Source organism: Psittacula echo (assembly GCF_963264785.1).
Source record: "Psittacula echo genome assembly, chromosome: 1".
Classification (NCBI taxonomy): Eukaryota; Metazoa; Chordata; class Aves; order Psittaciformes; family Psittacidae; genus Psittacula; species Psittacula echo.
This window is the reverse complement of record NC_137735.1, coordinates 66,045,394-66,065,252: the sequence shown is the minus strand read 5'-3', so window position 1 is coordinate 66,065,252 and position 19,859 is coordinate 66,045,394. Positions and strand designations below refer to the sequence as shown.

General features: G+C 40.6%; 1 protein-coding gene across 1 annotated transcript in view; it reads right to left on the bottom strand.

The window, feature by feature from the left end:
• The window catches only part of ZNF827 (zinc finger protein 827), a gene marked incomplete at both ends in the record, with an annotated part of 111,464 nt that overhangs the window by 82,079 nt on the left and 9,526 nt on the right, over nt 1-19,859 (bottom strand). Inside the window, one exon of the mRNA XM_080638951.1 lies at nt 1,390-2,400. Coding sequence (XP_080495077.1) covers nt 1,390-2,400 — 1,011 coding nt within the window. The remainder of the gene's footprint in view (nt 1-1,389; nt 2,401-19,859) is intronic.

Genomic DNA, 19,859 nt, shown 5'->3' with positions numbered 1-19,859 from the left:
TAGTTCCATTCCCACATGAAAGGACCTTTTTCTTTATTTAGGTTATGTTACCCCAAAAAGGACTTCATCTAAACTAATGAAAACCTCAGGCCAGACCCAAGCCAGGAATAGATTGCCCCTTCAACTGTCTTAGCAAAACATACCAACAAAGCATTTGTAGAACACATGTAACTCAGAGCAAAACACTGGTACCAGCTGCACCTCATCAAATCCCTACCTCTCCTCTTCCAAAGGAGAAGTAAGCATTTCTGTCTATCCAGTAGCTTCTACACTGCAAGTTTTTACCAAAAGGTGCACAGGAGCAGATCAGACCTTATAACATCCCTAAACAAAAATGTTAAGTCGGAAAGATGGTACTGCAATGATACAACGTCCATGTCAGGTTTCATGTCTATATGCCGGCTTGCTACACCTGTGCAGTCAAGCTAGCATTCCTGATAAAACTCTGTCTGATAAAGCTCTGAACCACTTTATGCATCATGTGAAGATAGGTGACACGCTTCCTTCCCCTGTGCAGCAGAAAGCCACTCTATGGAGAACACTGACAACACCTGAAGCTGAATGTTCTACCTGAAATACAAACCCATGATGTGAACTTTTCATAGAAAGAGATGAAAGAAATCTTATTTTTCCATATTTTGAAGGTGGATCATTGAAATTTCCCTGCATGGCTTGACAGTTCTTGAAAGCTTTTGTTACCAAAACTGTTTCTTCTTATTCCCTGCAAGCCTTATTCCTTGATTGCCAACAACTGGAATTGGTGAAGGGAAGTCAGAAGTGTAAAAATGGTTCTTGTTGAAGAAATTAGAAAATGCAGTTCCGTTTTTTTTTTTTTAAAAAAAAAAAAAAAAAAAAGAGACAAAGGACTGTAAAATACAGAACTGCTGCACAAAAATTTAATGAAAAGTGGCAACATAATAATATACTCTGGTAAATTAGGACAGGGTAGTAAGCGATTATACAAAAGTCTATTTGTGACAAAGACAGCAGGAGGGAGAATTCTCCCTTGTCCATTATTTCAAAAGCACTAGTTTTGTACATGCCCACTGTTACCATGAGCTCCCTTACATGGATTATTTGATCTTCTCCATTAAATATATTTGTGGACTTACTCTGAACTTGGTAAGAGGGGAAAACACCATTGTATGGAATAAGAAAAAAAGAAAAGTACTGAGCTATACACTTATATCTTTCAGATATGGAAACATTTCTGACAGTTTGGTCTTCAAGTGGTATTTTAAAAAGCTTTTCTATTGTTTACCTAAAGTACCTATTTCTTATTCTCATAATACATGGAATCAAACCAAATGTAGGCCCACTGTAGATACATTATACAAGCCTATATGAAAACAGATACATTCTGTGTAGTGGTTCAAACTATATCCATACCTGTAGTAGTGGGTTTGGATGCTCTTCCCTTAGGGACTGGCAGTAACAATAATTCCAAAGACTGTGGTGGAGTTGCTTTCTCTTGCTTCATCTCTGAAAGCTGCAGGGGATCCTCAGCAACCAGTGATTTCTTCTTCTCAGCCAACAGGGTGCCTGCAGCCCTTGCAGCAACCTCCTTGAGAAGGGCAGCTGAAGAGGTCATGGAAGCCAGAGAAAGGAAAGAACTAGCTGGAGGCGGGTGCTCCTGCCCGGGAGTCATGCTTCTTTCACTCACTTTCTTAGACAAAGCTGCTAACGTGGAGCTGGCTGACTGAGAACTAAAAGGTGAGGGAAAGGATTCAAATCTTATAGTGTCATCAGTCCTTGAAAGAGATTTGTCCTGCAGAACAGCATTGGCTGCGGCTTTCAGTTTCAGGATAGCTGAATCAGGGGACAAACCACAGGTGGTGGCTGAATTTGGCAACCACTTACCTTGATTCCATATAAAGTGACTACTTGCATTGTATTGGTCACTTTGTTCCTGTTTCTCAGCAAGTTTTCTGGCAAGAACACTTAGCTGCTGCGCATGATGAGCAGGTGGAGAGAAGGAAAGGTTTGAGCCAAGATTTACAGGGGACTCAACCCTGCCATTGACCGTAACAGCAGCATCCAGCTTGAGGGAGCCAGCCTCCAGCAGCCGCCTCAGGTTACTACTCAGTGGCTTATTTGGACCAGGAGGTTCTTCTTCACAGAGAGATGACACATCAGGAGAAAGGTGCTCTTTGCTCTGTAGTGTGTCTCTTAGTGCCTCATTTTCAATGGATCCCAGCTCCGCTGTGTTGCTGCTAGGAGTTGCACTTCCCAAAGAAGTATCTGGGGAAGTGGACTGCTCTTGGATCCCGTCCTCAAGAGACAACTTAAAGTTCTCCTGGACTTCTCCATATGATGCCTCTGAAGGAGTTTCTGAAGAATTTCCAAACCAGCGTTCTTCTTCACTGAGTTCACCTTCCACTTCTTCCTGTCTGGTACCATCTGTGTGGAACCAAGAACAACAGTATTATTACCAAATATGTATAAAATAACTTCTTAGCATGAAGTATGCCTGGTCTCTACATGACCCTCCAGAGCAGACACTTAATATCCGCCTGAGGTGCATGGATTTGGCATCAGCCTGGATTGAGTGACCAGGAAAATACTTTTTATTAAGTCTTTCTTTGAAGACAAGATCGTGACAAGCCTATCACCTTTCAGTCAGTGTAATTAAACCAGCTAAACCTACAACAATACACATATAAGCCATACATATTCATGTATTGAAAATATTTAATTATTGGTATAGTCTGTATATCCTGCTATTATGAACTCTGTGGTATAAAGTACGGATTTAATGGGCCCAGAAATTAGAGGATACTCATGTCTTTGTACAGCTACAACAGGTGTGCCTTCAAAAGCCAATCAGGTGTGTAGCTACTCAAAGTAATTTCTTCCAATTACTTTAAATCTCAGCCCAATCCTGCAGTGACCCCTATCTAAAATAGAATAAAATTTGTACCGTAGATACACAATTCATTGCTGAATAGCTGAAATGACTAATACATGAATGTAGGCTAAAGCTCTCATCTCTCCAACAGTTTGAGAAGGAATATCAGACATACAGAACTAGTATTTGTGTTTTTTTTCTTAATAGACATCTCTTGCTTATTATTTGCTTGTCACTCTCTGTTAATGTTGAAGTTTTAAAGACCATCCTAAACCGAACTTAGTTTAGCGGAAAAGGTGGAAAACAAAAAGAGAGAAAAGAAAAAAAAAAAAAAAAAGCATTGGTCTCAGTTACATTTCCTCCTCTTCGGTAACTGCAACACATCTAGTCTCTCCTGAGACCTAACTGACAGTGTTTAAAGCACTGTGACCCTGGATTGCTCTTCTTTCTGATAGGTATTCAAAGTCATCCAGACATAACCAAGACTTTTTTTGCAGCTCTTACTGGCCAGTCAGAATGTATTTTAGAACAACAGCAATGTCAGAATGAAATTCATGTTATCTTCTTTTGCCAGCGTCCCAAGCTACAAAAGAATCTTTGTAATCATACTACAGCAAAACAAAAGGATTTAATATAACCCTCCACTGACATCCTGGAAAATAAGCCTGCATGATATGTACTGCACCTACGATCATATATTATTCCCAGATTCCCTATTTAACTCCAGCAAATTGCAAAAGTTGGAGAGAAGTTGATGAATAAAAACTCTGATTTATGTTATTGCTTTGATCCAATGAATTTATGGAGGGAAAAGCCCAGCCAAATATATCAGGAGCTTAGAGATACCAACATACATTCTGAAAGCAAAGATTTTTTTTTTAATTTTATACAGAATATGAGCAACAGTCTCTCACAGTAAGTTCCTTTTACTCAAAACCCTTTAGAAAAAAAATCACCTGTTTTAAGAGCCCACAATAAAACCACCTAGTTACCTTAGATTAGTAATTCAAGCAGAAGAGGGCTAGCATCTTTCCTATTCAAAACAAACAAAGTACTTACCTAAAATTATTCTGACATTAAACAAGTTATCATCACAGACACAGCAAGATTAATAATAATATGCACATAAAGGCCAATAAAATGCACATTCAAATCCAGAAGATAAATGCTAATCAGTTGAACCAGCACTTAACGCAGGTTAAAGGAGAACTGAACACATTCTTTTTTCACCCTGTGCACATTAAACACTAACTTGAGGCATGTCTGTACAGTTGGGCACACTCAGATGAAAGATTCGTCTACTCATCCCAGATGCAAGTAAGCTCTGGACTGGAAGCCAAAATAAGCATCTTACTGGCATTTTTCAAGTACACCGATACACCAAGAGCAGGGCTCATCCTCTGGGACACGGCCTAGAGTTGACACCACTACACAGCTTCTGAACCAGAGCTAGCCTGCATCCTCCCACTCACACCCATATGTTTGCTCACAACTGACTGGTAAAACAACCCCTCTTCCTCCCTTCAAACCCTACTCTCTTTGTGTCTCTGCTCCCCATTCATAAATTAAGAGGAATAATTGTGTTTCCCTGCACTCAGAAAGTCATCCAAAATTTAGTTTGAGAGATTTTTAAGCATAAATCGTCACAAGAGAAAGTGGGTTTCTTTTTTAGAGAAACCTCCAGCTTACTAAATGCCCAACCTTTTCTGTTCCTTGCCATGTACCTCAATTTATTAACATTGATATAATAAATTTTAAATGTTATACAGAATATGAGCAATAGCCTCTCACAGTAAGTTCCTTTTACTCAAAACCCTTCAGAAAAAAAAAAAAATCACTAATTTTTCCCAGTTGTAACCAGCCTTTAAATACCAGCTATATAACACTGCTTTACAAATCTCTCCATCTTGTTCACCCTATTTGCAACAGAAATGAATTCCTCATTCTCACCTGCACCAGTTTTTGCTTTAACCATAAAAGTAACATCCCACATATATTTTCACTCTCTCTCCCTCCTTTCTAGAGCTGACATCTGAGGGAACACTTACAGTAGCTAAGGAACAGGACACCAGTATTTGAAGTTGATGGTAAGGATGGGGAAAAGGAATTACACCTGCTATGGCCCAGGTGTACAGGTGTACAACTACACTATGCCTGTGACCAAAAAATAAGGTAGCAATAGCAGGAAAGATAGCAACACGACATGGATTGCCTTTCTTTTGGCAGACCTGCATATTCTCCATTGGTCTTGCCTATACGAAGACTAGCCACCAATATTTTATTGACAGGGAGCAGCAGGAACACAGTACTCTTCATTTAAAGGTTTGCTACCAAGGCCAAAATTTCCATTCTCTTTGGGTAATGCAGTGAGAGTTCCCCCTCATGTTGCTAATCTGCCTGTAACCACTCAATTGCTCTCAAATCTTCAAGTGGTCTCCTTAACAAAGGGCAAATTTCCTTTGCAGCATCTCTGTTCCAAAAGTCAGTGGATTTTTTTTTTTTCTTCCTACCAGTGCATTTTCTTTCTGTACCCAGAAATCAGACCTCTAACTGCTGACACAGTTCTAATTTTCCTCTTCTCAGTAATTCCCTCAGTTGCTGCAGTATCAAGCCCACTGTATTTTCAGGATGTAAGGTTAATGCTGAAAAAGCCAGCATCATGAGCTCAGTCAAGCCTTCTTTTAAACAGCAGTGAATTGGTTTAGAAGCATAACAGTGAAGCCTGGCAATTTAATTTCTAAGCAAAGTTGCCATTTGAGGCCTTCAGGGCAGGATTTTAATTCACTTTGACTTGTGAGCCTAGGAGTTTGAATAAGCTTGCGAACTCCGGGAGAAATCAGCCCAACCCACCAACTTTCCTGTGATTTCAAATTGACTAGAAAACTTCCCTCAGAACTCAAAAGTTTTATGGGACAGACAGACCAGGTTTATCTTAAACAGGAGCCAACCTTCATGTGTCTGTTAAGAAACACCAGCTGTATTTCACATCTCTGTCAGAAAATCTGTATGACATGTTTTCTCTTCTCTTGCAATATAGCTAATGAGCTCCAGTCAGAACTCCTTGAACGCTAGGATGGGATACCACATTTAAATTTCTCCTCTCTATCATAAAGATACCATAGCTTGTTATTACAGGATTACTTATGAATGTTAAGCTACTGGCATGTCATTTCTAATGCAGCCTGAAGTGCTAAACACGGGTAACAAACAACATGGAAGTTGCAAAGCAGGAAAAGGTAACTTCAGAGTTAGAGGCAAATTCTGACTAACTTCATTTGTAACACGACATGGTTGGGAATCTCACCAACTTCTACCACTAGTAAGATTGCCTCTTCTCAACAAGATTGAAGAGTTAGGACCTGTCAGTGCCTCTCCTGCCTGATTCCCATGGCAGTTCTGGAAGGAGAACCACTTCCCCAACTATTTGCCACTGGCAGAGGCTGGTGGAAGTTACAGGTGTCCTGCATGCTTTGGGACTACCCCATTACACAGCACCCAGGAGTCTCACACAGGTACTTCCCACTCCTGTTAGCAATGACAAAAAAGCACCAAAGTGCTCTTGGGTGACTGCTACCACTGATTTCCAATATCAAGCCCAGTATTCAAAAATCTCTGGCAAAGCCACAAACATGCAGAAGCACTGCCTAAAGAAGTGCCAGATTCCCTCGCTCACCCACTCATCTGTTTGTTTTCAAATACGGAGAAGTTCTGTTTCCTCTTCAAGAGATCAGTTTGACGGACAAATCTTATTGATCCTGAAGTATATTATTTCACTTTGTAAGCATGCTCTTTCACTTAGAGTGGTGATTAGAATTTGACCCTAATATCAATAGAAATGTAAATATTAACTTGCCCTAATTACTTATATCTGGAAACTGAAAAAGGCAAACATGTTTGTTGATTTATATACTGAGCCAAGCAATTCAAATGCTGGAAACTTTAACTTTACCCTAAGTAATGCAAACATGCTGTTCCTGAAAGTGGCAAGTGTGAGATGATCCACCGTTCCACTTTGTACAATTTGGTGTGGAGAAATCTTAATGTAGCAGGCTACACCTAGAAACAGTGTGCAGCACACAGAGAGAGTCTCCAAGTTGTGTCACTGAGCAACAGACAATGAAAACGTGATTGAAAGAACACCATTTTGACCACCAGAGAGAAGTGAGAAAAGGCTACAGCTAAGAATACCACCCCAAAGAGGCTGAACTTTCATGGTAAGGGGAACAAAATTTCACTTTGATCATCCAGAGCAATAATTAAATAAATTCAATACAGAATTAACATTGCAAATCTTTATGCTACAGTGATATAAAACATATGGAAATTGTAATTATAGGATTACAGAATTAAAATTAAAGCAAATATAAAAGTAGGTAGAAGTCAAATAATTTCATAGAAATACACACAGGAAAATTGCTGATGAGATAAATAAGGTAAACTTGCCTAACTTCAGCAGCTACATTTCAAGAAAAATCTGGGAATCTACAAGACCAGGATTTAAATGGATAGGAGAGCCAAACTTCATTTTTATTATATTGCTATCAAATATGTTGATCTATATAAGGATTTCAGACATGATCACTCAAGTTTGTGTCAATCTAAATAAAGTACCATTGCATTTTCTGGCTATTTGGCACTCAGGTCATCTTTCTAATTTGTTGCCCTAACAGCTGTAACACCAACAATAAATCATTCTCTGTATTATCTTATACTAAACACTATACCTAGGCCTACAGAAAGAGCGAGAATCAAGAGATAGGTTTACAATAGGGAACTGAGGAGCTCTGCGAAGATACCTGAAGAATTTAAAAGGATGCATTAAACTTAAATGATGCAGTAGCCATCCATAAGGAGTTCTGAGGAAACACAGACTGACTCAGATGAGCAACCAGTTTAAGGCCAAGGCAGATGCATCAAAAATAAGGCAGAGACAACACCTGAGCAACCTAGAACGTAGCGTCAGACTTTTATCAGGAATGGCAAGCAAAGGGGAGTGAAGAGAGAAACAGCAGCTGACAACCAGGAAGGCATGGACAACTGTAAAGGCATTTAACTAGACACGGACAAGGAAGAGGTGAGACAGATAGTAAATTGGTGTGCATACGTTTGGCCTCCAGGATGGCTTCCCATGCACTATTCCCCCCCATCCACTTTTTTAGAACCCTCAAATGAGAATTAGGGATCAGGCCATAGGCTAAAATTCACTCTTCTGGCAGTCCATTTCAGAATACCCTTTTTTTAGAGGTGCTGTAACACATGTTCCATCAGCATCATATCCAAATAAGAGGAGTTTCCCATCACATGATGGCTGCATGTACAAGAAGGGAACACAGGACCATAATGTCTGTATCTTAGCTCTCTGACAGTCAGCCAACTTATGCCTTTTAGAACCGTAATACAGAAGAATGTTCACTTCCTTTAGTCAAACCCAGTAAGTACCCCGGCATGGAAACCCTGAGACTGATCAGAGACTGGTTGCTAGCCATCCTGGGCAGAACAGTTTTAGTGGAACCAGGAAAGCAGAAGCCATACTGGAGAAGCTCCAGGATGAAATTAAAGAGAGGAACTTGAAGCCCTAACTGCAAGTGGCAACATTCAGAGGGAACTATCAGCCACAAAAGTGTCACATCAGAATCTAGTGCAGACCAGATAATACAGAGGGGAAAAGAACGAAGGAACTACGGACTCGATACAGTAGATACTTTAGGTGAACTATGTACACTGTGTAAGCGCATCATTTTAGCAATGGTAAAAAATAATTACAATAAAAATAAAAATAATTACTTGCTAATATCATGACTTTCTGACTCATGTTGTCTCTGGGAGTCAGCTTCACATAATGCCTTGTTGATTTCACAGGCCTGAAAACAGCAGTCATATCTGGGAAGTCTATTCTGTGGTATCCTATATAAACTGCGCAGTCTAGCCACCTAGAAGCTAACCCTTTTGTATGCAGGCTGTTTTTAAGCATTTAAAATAAAAAACAGTGATTGTCATTTATTTGGGCTGAACAACTTCTGTTGGCTTCCACATCCACCAAAACACGGGGATGTGTGTGCTGTAGGACTACCTCGAAGAACTAGGTGCACTGTGCACTGACACCCCACAGGCTCCACCTCTAAAAAGCACTTACAGCCACATCTGATTAGACTGTATATTCCCAAAAGAATGCCTGCAAGGAAATAACGATTTAGTAAAGACACAAAATCCTGCCTTAACTCCTTTTATTATACCAAGAGCAGCAAATAAAACTTAAAAGTCACAATTACATAAATAGTCATGTGCTAGAGTGACCTCAGTCCCCTGTTTTCCCTTCATGATTTCTGTGACCTATAATAGGTAAGCAGCACAGGATGTCACTGTCCTCTTTGAATGGAATTTCTGGCTCATTCTCTTATCAACGGGATGATTATTCAACTTTCGACCTCATCACAAAATGGTTTAGCATTGTTGCTGGTGCTTGAACCAAATTTCTCTACTGCAGGCTGACCTAGAGAGAGCAGCACAGCTGCAAGAAGGAACTGCCAAAAAGCCATAGCTCTTCTGTTCTGTCCTTTTCCACTGTATTTAAGATGTGTAAAAATACTCACACAATTAGAGAGGAAAAGAAGCCCTAGGTAGGACTCTCCATTTTATCTCCATGTCTTCTAAAATAATGATTTTCCTAACTGGAGGGAAGGAGGAGAGGGGAACAGAAAGGCACAGCTTTTAAAGACAAGGTATATACCCTCTACTTTTATCCCTAACAAAGTGCCTTTGAAAAAACTGACTTACAAGAAAATCACAGAATATTCACCTAGCAATTTCTCCAGTACTGCTTTCTATCGAAAAGGGCTCCAAGATGAACAAGATAAGAGAAAGTTAATTACCTTGCAGTAGTAAATGGAACTCTTCAAGATGCTTTGCCCATATGCACCAACAACTGTGAATGTGCCTAAGAACCATGTATTCAGGTTTGCCAACTGCTGGACAACCACAGAAGTCAAAAATGCATGTACAACACCTCAGTTTTTTCTCAAAGGCAGAATCCAGGTGTGATGGACCCTTTCAAGGAAGAACGGAAGCAGCATGAATTACTGAACAAGCTTCCCACAGGCAACATAAAACTGCCTTTACTTCCTGTCCCTCAAAGGAGAAGAATTTTATGGTAGACGGGAAGCAGGGTCAGTGGTCTTTTATTTTCAGCAACAAGCCCCAGGGTAAACGTGTCAAGCGGGTTTCATTACCTGCCAAAAAGATCCTTCTTTTACTAGCCAAGTATCTATGGAAGAGGACAGAAATCATGGTTTCTCCTGAGGTGAGCTGTCACTATTTGATGAAGGTTCTCACACCTCTTGACAAACCACAAGACAGGACCTCATAGTGACAACAAGTCTGATCTCCCCCAAAACAAGCCCTTCAAAATATAACTCCTAGTATGATGGATGTTTGACATCTTGCCTCCAAGAAAGATGAACTATTCTTCTGTTCTTGGCAAGAGGTTCTAGTTTAGTAGCTGTAGGTTCAGTCTTTGAGGAGTGTTGCTTCCACTGGGACTCAGTGGTTTTAAGCACCAAATGAACAGGCACTGCCTTACAGTGCAGTCAGAAAACACTGTTAAGGTGACAAAAAGTACAAAACCGACAGAAATGGTGGTATTGCACACACACACACAGAGAGCCCTTACATTTGCTCTGTTGTTTAACTACTTGGTGAGCCAATTTAAACTCACTGATCTGGCAGAAAACTATTCTGTGAAGAAATCAGAACAAAACTGATGCAGAGGAGGCAGGAATGGGGAAGCAGGAGAAGGAGTCAACAATCTGAGCCATCTATCTCCTGAGGCCTTCTGGGGTGCAAAGTAAGTAACATCTTGTCAATGGAAAACACCAGAGGATTCTCCCTCCCACCCCAAACCCCAGCAATGTTTTATACCTCTCAGGGAAGAGCTGGTCCATGCAGTCAGGATGGCCATAGCAGTCAATATCATGCAGGCTGCTTCAGAAGCTTTATCTGGGACATCTGCAGCTGGGTTGGCCACCATAGACTCTTCTAATACTAATTAAAAAAGCTTCTCTAAAATTGGTTGGCAGCATCTTCCTGGGAGAAGAAGTCCCAAAGACCCACCCCGAAATAATATCTTAACAGTGAGGCCCAGTAATGAGCAACCACGAAAAGCAGGTGGGCAGAGCAGTGTGTCTTACAATGTAACATATATGTATAACAATGTAACATATATAGTACATATATATAGGACATGTGTATAATAACATATGTATAATATTTGTCTCGCTGTAATTTAGAATTACTTTGTTCTAGCTGGATTCTGCCACTATTTGAGGCTCAGTGAGCTGAAGTACTTGAGGTGTGTGCATGAAACAGAACACAACACGTATGGCCTTAGAGGAGGGGAATATTTCTGAAGACCATTTCTCAAGCAGTATGCCACAAAAGAGCCTCCTACACAAAAAGCTTTCATCAGCTGACTTGACCAATACCTAGAACTCCTGGAGATAAGGTAGACAAAGACAGTTGATTTTTATGATTGAGGTTTTCAGAAGACACAAATATTTCTGTAGACAGCTTACGCTGCAAAGGCTAGCTAGTATCCCCAAGACAGATTCATAAAGCACATAAAGTGTCAGTATAACAACTGAAAAACATGTTCCTTACAAAACATGTTTTATGGTACCAATGTTGTTCTTGTAACACTTTTATGGAGACTGAGCAGAATACCACAGCCAGCCTTATTGAAAGTTTCTTCCACAGATCCTCATGAACATCCTGCAATAGCCTATAGTTGAGTTTGGGCACACCTTTCATAAAGCACAAGATAGTGATCAGAATGATTTATAAACTAAGGAAATATGGCCAACTGAAAACCTGAAGTTTGTACATTAACATGTCAAAGGAATACACCTCTTTTGCCTGATGAAAACAGAGAATATGATAAACCATTTGCTATAAAAACAAACACACTTTTATGCAGCAACTTCTGAGCCAGACTCAAGTCCCTTATCAAGAATTTCAGGCTTTCTTGGGTCTTTCAAAACCAGCTATGATAACAGATTAAGACTCTGATAGAGCATTATAAATTTGAGGACAAACTAAATATGCAGCAGATCAACTGTTATTCCCACAGCTCTATTTGAAATGGGAATCAGCTTTAACAATCTTTGATGGTTCAAGTGGTCTATGTGCAAGCCTGCCCAGGGACACTCCTTGCAACTGGAGTGGTAGTGTATCATTTACAACAGAGCACATTTTCCATTATGGGCTTACATACATGCTAAGTTCAGTACACTGATCCTGCAGAAATCCTACCTTTTTTTAGTGATAAGGAAATTTAAGAATGCCTTAAAATTATTCCTAGTTAGTTGAAATTCACTGTGCTTGTTTATTTGTTTTGTTCTAGATTGATGTCTATGGCAATAGGCTGTAGCAGTGAGAAACTATCAAATACCAAAAGGTAACAGAGATGCTGGCACCTCCAAAATAAGAAGAGTTAAACATTATTCTCCAGACTTCTTTTATCCTTAGTATATAGAGTCAAAACGTTATCAGCCTACTTCATAAAGGAAGGAAAATACTTCAAGATTTCCCATCATGGCTCTTCATTAGGAATGAAACCCCAAACAATTCTAGCAAAACATTTAGAAAAGCTGGCTAAACCAGAAGATCTCTATATGAGGGAACTTAGTTTCCAATTCACATCAAAATATTCTGGGAGATAATCTCATGAATGCCAAATGGTCAATATAGGAATCCATAATATTTTTAAGCCATCCTTGAATGACAGTTAACTTCATAAATGAGAAGAAATTTTATTCATTTGGAAGGTCATTAATGAAATCTTCTTTGAAACATTGCTATGGAACAGAGAACTAGTGTCTCTGTTAGGAAACTCTAAGCAGAAACACAAAACTGCCTTATCTTAAACATAGTCTATCTGCAAACCAGAGGCTCAGTTACTCATTTCCAAATGGCTACTTGCTTTGTAGTAGCTAGATTCTAGGTCATAGTCTTCTATTGTATATTTGAGGTAGAAGACATCAAAATACAGAATTATTATTATTTTCTTCTGATAAGATCTCAAGCTCCAATTATCCCTGACTTCCAAAAGAAAAAGATACAGAAGGAAGGAAAACTGTAGTCAGACTAGACTATCACTACAAGTTCCAGCAATGAAGTAACTCAGCACTCCTATCATCATACATTTCTGCTTAGGCATTATGCAAGACAAGATCCATTCACTTGGACAATTCTGCTCGAGAAAATAGATAGATCATACTATGATATTAAGACATCTAAAAGAAAAAAAAAAAAAGGCAGAATAATTAAGTTCCATATATATATATTATATATATATATATAAGTTCCTTATACCTTTCATCCCTTAAAAAGCAATGGATTTCAAGGAAGGAGCTGGGCACAAGTGCATGATCATGGAACTAGACAAAAACCTCTGCCTTGAGCAGCTCAGGCGCAACCAGCAGAATTTCTTTCTGCATACCCTGAAATGTTTTTTGGTGCTGTGATAATCAGTCTCCAAGACAAAGACTAAGCATAAGACATGGTTTAGAGAATCTATCTGCTGACTGTATGGCTCAAGGCATTGTAAAGTGACTCTGTTCTTTTTGGCTGTCAGTGGCATCCACAAGGCTTTGGCAAACACCAGAAGAAAACTGGGAGAAGCACCCTCAATGGTATAACTTTTAGATAGCGAGAACAAACCAAGAAAAGAAGCTTCCACAGCAAAACTGAAGTAAGGTATTAAGCACAAATAGTAACATTTCTTATATCATATTTTGTGTGATCTAGGTGCCAAAAAAAGGCAGGAAAGCTTTGCTTTCTGATCTTCATTTAACTTGGTAACAAAATTGGTGGTCCACTCTATTTTGCATATCAGTGTTCTCTGGTTTTGAGCTACATCTGTAAACTGCTTGCTCTTACTCAGTGCCTTCATCAGCTAACAATTCATCTTAATTAAGGCCTGTACCTGACCTGACACCTCCCCAGAACTGGCTGCAGTGACAGCTGTCTCAGCTCTTTACTGCGACAAAATGCATCTTCATTGCCTGAAAGGCACTGCAAGCCTCAGCACAGTCACAACCCCCACAGTAAAAAGTAGGCACAAGAATCCTCATGGTTTTCACAATTTACAGCAGCTAAGAATAAAGTGATCTGTTTATGCTATAGATTACCGTAACACTGATTCACCCTCAATACATGCAACTTGCTTTAGTATGGTTAGTCATTTAAAACTGACAGGGTCATCACAGCAACATGATTTTAGTCACCCTTACAGTTGGAAAGGAAGCAGATGAGAAGTTGCAAGTGTCAATTCAGCTGGCAAAAGGGGCTGACTAAAGTGAAAAAAGTGTTCAAACATGCCACTTTGTTGCATACAAACAATTTGCAATGAAAATAAATAACTCCCTTATCACGATTGCAATTTAGCATTATGGCCTGTGAACAGCCATAACTTTAAAAAAAGTTCTCACATTACCTGGAAGACTAAAACTGATCTAAAAGCTCCAGGAAAAAGCCATAAATCACCTATGTTCTGAGCTGTGCTGTGCAGGGCAATCCCAAACTTTCTAGGGGACAAACCATTGACCAAAAGGCTAATCGAGGTACTGAAACCACACCGCCCGATTACCTGCTCCTTCACCCATTCATTCAAGGAGTCACCCTTATGTGTTGTACACACCATACAGGATTGTGCTCTTAAGCAATCCAGGGTAAATTTACCAGAGCTACCACCATGTACCAGAAAAAATTGTCTGCTAAGGTTGATAAATCAGTCAATTACCTGCTTTCTTGACTTTTTATTTTTGTGTAAATGTTTTCATCCTTACATTACCAGTACCAGTGCCTATGAGATGATGATTTGTACATTGCCAAAACCAACCATTTAAATTGCTAGCAAATCCTTAATTACTAAAAGCATGATTACAACATGCTTATTTACAAAAGATTTCAAAACACCAAAGTGATTGCTCCAGAAAATAAAGCTCCCTTTCTGTCATTGTTTGAGGCCACCGTCTACATGTTTACTGTTGCTCTGTGCATGACCCTCAGGTCCTCTCAGCCCACCTGAATGCCATAGCAAGAGAACCGCTGTTGCTCCATCAACAGCCCCTGCACAGCTGCACATATATAAAGGAAATGAAGTTCCCAATCTCCCCTCAGCTCCTCCTATGAAGTCCCACCTTTCTCCCCAAGCCACACACTCCCCCAGCCCCTGTAAAATTGAAATAAATCATTAACATACAGCGGAAGGTAAAGACAAACAAATACTACTGAAGCACTGCAGTTACTGACTTCATCTTCAAAGCAGAGAAGCTTTAATGCCGCTGGTGGGAATCCAAAGAACAGTGCAAACCTTGCAGGTACTGGGAGAATATGGAAAAACCCAGAAGGCCTTTGACCTTGCCAGTGAGATGGTTTGGGCTCATAATTATCTCAGATAAAATTTTGGTTTTCATAGTTCCTCTCTCACTGGTAACAGCAAGAGATTTCCAGAAAAAAGGAAAAGAATCATAAAATGGTTGAGGTTGGAATGGACCTTAAAGCTCATCTAGTTCCAAGCCCCTGCCACAGGCAGGAACACCTTCCACTAGACCAGGTTGCTCAAGGCCCCAAAGCTAAACCCAGCACTCCAGGTGAAAATGCGTGATTATTACACACAAGCTGAAACCAAAAGGCTAATGATCCTTCTTCCTCTACACACAGAAGTTATTAAATACAACGGACTGTACAATAGATCTGTTTTCCTCTATCTCTTCAAAGGCATAGTCAATTTTTGCAATTAAGAAGTGAAGAACTCCCACCAGGGTTTGCACAGGGACAAGCTAATGTAAGCCCAGCATAGCTTTAATAACTGAAGGAAGCTCTTCAGAAGGTTTCAGCAACACTTTAAAAACATACAGAACCTATCTAGTCATTTCATAAGCACGTTTTCTATCTTCTTCCCTACTTACCTTGGTTCACAGAATCCCAAGGGCTGGAAGAGACCTCAAAAGATCATCTAGTCCAACCCCCCTGCAAGAGCAGGGTAATCTCAAGTACATCACACAGGAACTTGTCCAGCCGGGCCTTGAATATCTCCAATGTAGGAGACTCCACAACCCCCCTGGGCAACCTGCTCCAGTGCTCTGTCACTCTCACAGTAAAGAAGTTTTTCCTGATGTTCACATGGAACCTCCTATGCTCCAGTTTACACCCATTACCCCTTGTCCTATCACTGGACATCACTGAGAAAAGCCTAGCTCCATCATCCTGACACTCACCCTTTACATATTTGTAAACATTGATGAGGTCATCCCTCAGTCTCCTCTTCTCCAAGCTAAAGAGACCCAGCTCCCTCAGCCTCTCCTCATAAGGGAGATGTTCCACTCCCTTAATCATCTCTGTGGCTCTGCACTGGACTCTTTCAAGCAATTCCCTGTCCTTCTTGAACTGAGGGGCCCAGAACTGGACACAATATTCCAGATGCGGCCTCACCAAGGCAGAGTAGAGGGGGAGGAGAACCTCTCTTGACCTACTGACCACACCCTTTCTAATGCACCCCAGGATGCCATTGGCCTTCTTGGCCACAAGGGCACATTGCTGGCTCATGGCCATCCTCCTATGCACCAGGACCCCCAGGTCCCTTTCCCCTTCACTACTTTCCAGCAGGTCAACCCCCAACCTGTACTGGTACATGGGGTTGTTCCTCCCCAGATGCAAGACTCTACACTTGCCCTTATTGAATTTCATCAAGTTTCTCCCCGCCCAGCTCTCCAGCCTGTCCAGGTCTCGCTGAATGGCAGCACAGCCTTCTGGTGTGTCAGCCACTCCTCCCAGCTTAGTGTCATCAGCGAACTTGCTGACGGTACATTCAGTTCCCTCATCCAGGTCGTTGATGAAAATATTAAACAGCACTGGTCCCAGCACCGACCCCTGAGGGACTTCACTAGTCACAGACCTCCAGCTAGATTCTGCCCCATTGACCACAACTCTCTGCCTTCTTCCTTTCAACCAGTTCTTGATCCACCTCACTACCTGATCATCAAGCCCACACTTCCTTAGCTTATCTATGAGGATGCTGTGGGAGACAGTATCAAATGCCTTACTGAAATCAAGAAAAACCACATCTACTGCTCTACCATCATTCATCCACCTAGTTACTCCCTCATAGAAGGCTATAAGGTTGGTCAAACATGACTTCCCCTTGGTAAAACCATGTTGGCTACTCTTAATGACCCCCTCATCCTTGATATGTCTAGAGATGGTGTCAAGAATAAGTTGTTCCATCACCTTTCCAGGGATGGAGGTAAGGCTGACCAGTCTATAATTACCCGGGTCTTCCTTCTTGCCCTTCTTATAGACTGGCGTGACATTTGCTTTCCTCCAATCCTCAGGCACCTCTCCTGTTTCCCACGACTTACCAAAGATGATGGAGAGTGGCCTAGCAATGACCTCCGCCAGCTCCCTAAGCACCTGTGGGATGTACAACTGCTCTATAGATGCACAACCTCAACTATCGTTACCTTGGTTGCCCTGAGAAACTGCAAAGTGTATCTTTCGTACAGGACATCTAATTAGACACAGGCTGTCTTTCAGGCTGAAACTATTCTTTTATTGAGTCACATGTGCCTAGGACACTAGGCTGACTCCATGGCTTATACTCCTACACACTATACAAAACCAATGAAGGTGAAGGAAACAGTATTTCCTTCTCTCTCATGCACTAGGCAATCCTTGAGAGCACTGTCTGATGATTAATTACTACCACAGAAAACAAGTTCAGGAGACACTCAGGTGAAAGAGTAATCAGAAGTCCTACAGAAGAACATGGTATTTTTGATCTGTTTTCTTCATGACTACTGGCTCTAATTTCCCAAACCAGGCCAAAAATGTCAGTGATAAAACAAATGGCAACCTTCACTTTTCCTCTTCTCTCCGATGGATTAAAAGCATGCTATGTCTTCTCTTGAACCAGCTCCAAATAACTTCTCATTCTATTAACTTCTGAAACTGCCAGTAGTCTTCAGGGAGTGACACTGATAGAGCAGTGATATTACCAAAGTGAAAAATGGGTATTTCTCTACTTTCCTACCTTTCCTGATCAGTGTTCTCCGGCTGGTCTAGAAAACTTACCATAAATACTGACTGGCAAAGGGTGAAAAGAGAGAAGATTTATCAGTGATAAAAGCAGTGATTATATCACAAGTGGTTTTGGAGAAAAAGGAAGAAAACTAGTCCTCTTCAGTGTAGTAGCACTACACAAGGATTAAAGCCAAAAAATAAAAAGCTGTCTGTGAACCTCTCCCAATAGGTGTGAAGAATCTCTGAAGATAACTTCCTGTTGAGCCATAGGAAAAAAGAAAAAACAGGAACTCAAAAAAGCTGCAGATTTCATGTCTGTAAACTGTCCTGCCAAGACTCCAGACTTCCCCAAAAACATCACACAACCCCAGCAGTTCTGTCACTGCAGTCCAGAAATCTTGGACCCAAAAACTACTTTGAGGAACACGGTTGTAACTTAACAGGACCCGTAAAAGGGCAAGAGAAAAAACTCTTGTTTGCCAAAGGGAGGTTTTCATCTCCTGAGCACAAAGTTAACCCAGCTAGCTTCTAAGGAAGAAGGGAAGAACACAGCTTCTCTCTCCATCTCTCTGTGTCTTTATTGCTGCAGGAGGCTGGCTGCTCTTCATATAAAAAATATCTGGAGTTTGAAAACTGTCAAAGAAGTGGTTGCATTTGCCTGCCTTGATGATATGATGTACTGTTGTACATTCTGACCTATGCTTACTTTGACTTTTTTGGTCAGCTCATTTTTTCCTTCTCTGGGCATGAATAAGACAGCTCAACTTCCCAACAGCCCCAGTGGCATTCTGGCAAAAGCAATTCATTCCACTCGATTTGGAAGAACCACTACCACTACACAGCCAATAATTCAAACACTTCTGTTTAGTTTACAAGTAGGGCCAGGTTCTCCCCTGTGTGACATGTGAGTATTTGGAAAAGGAGGAACAGAGCCTCTACAGCACTCCAATACCCCCTTGTGTTTTCTAACCTAGCCTCAGCCAGGAGACTGTCTTATCAATAGCAGCTGGAAATGGCTGTTAACTAGCAATAAGTAGATCCAAGTGTGTTCCAGCTGTGGCTTCATCTCTGACCCTTTCCATCTCTGATTCACAGTCTATTCTAAGTTGCAGTGATGTGAAGGTGTATGAAACTACAGTATTATTTCTCTCCTAGGAACATCCCCATGCAATGAGAAGCCCCACCTGGGAAGGCCAAGGCAACTTCCATTACGTTTGCATCACCCTAGCAGTGCAAGGGAGAGGAAGGCTGTGAAGCTGACCCATGGCTGATAATAAACATTAAGTCCTAGGTTAAAAATAATGTTAAGTGTAACTCAGTGAATTCATCTTAAATTTTTCTAAATATTGAAGTTGGAAAGGTAGGGACAGCAAATACTGCAAACTTTCTTTCCCTTTTATTAACATATAGAAAGAGAAAACTCCGGACTAACCACTCAAAACACTGACTTTTAGAATTTTAATATATGGAATTGCTGTTTTAGAACACATTTATGAAGGTTGTTCCAGTGATCATAAAGTAAAAGAAACAACAAAATCAACTAGAAACCCCTATGTCACCTTAATATGTCAGCTGCTGCAACAAACAAAACATAGGAACCCTCAAATCAAGCTGCTACAGTGCCTTTAATTATCCCTATTGTGTTCACAACCTCTATTAAGGGGTCACAAGTGAAGGGAGGAGGAGCTCACAAACCATACATATGGCAATATTCATCCATAGCAGGTGACATCAGACCAGCATACCTGCTTTAACAAAGATCTCCTTTGGTTTTGGTTAGTTTCTGTTTATTTTTGCTATATGCAGCTTCTCCTGCTCTATTTCTGGTAAATAATGTGCTCCCAATTTACCATTTTACTCTGCCCCATTACTCACCTGAGATGCTTTATGCACATTTGCTTTGCAACTGGTTTGGAAACAAAAGGTATAGGTTTCA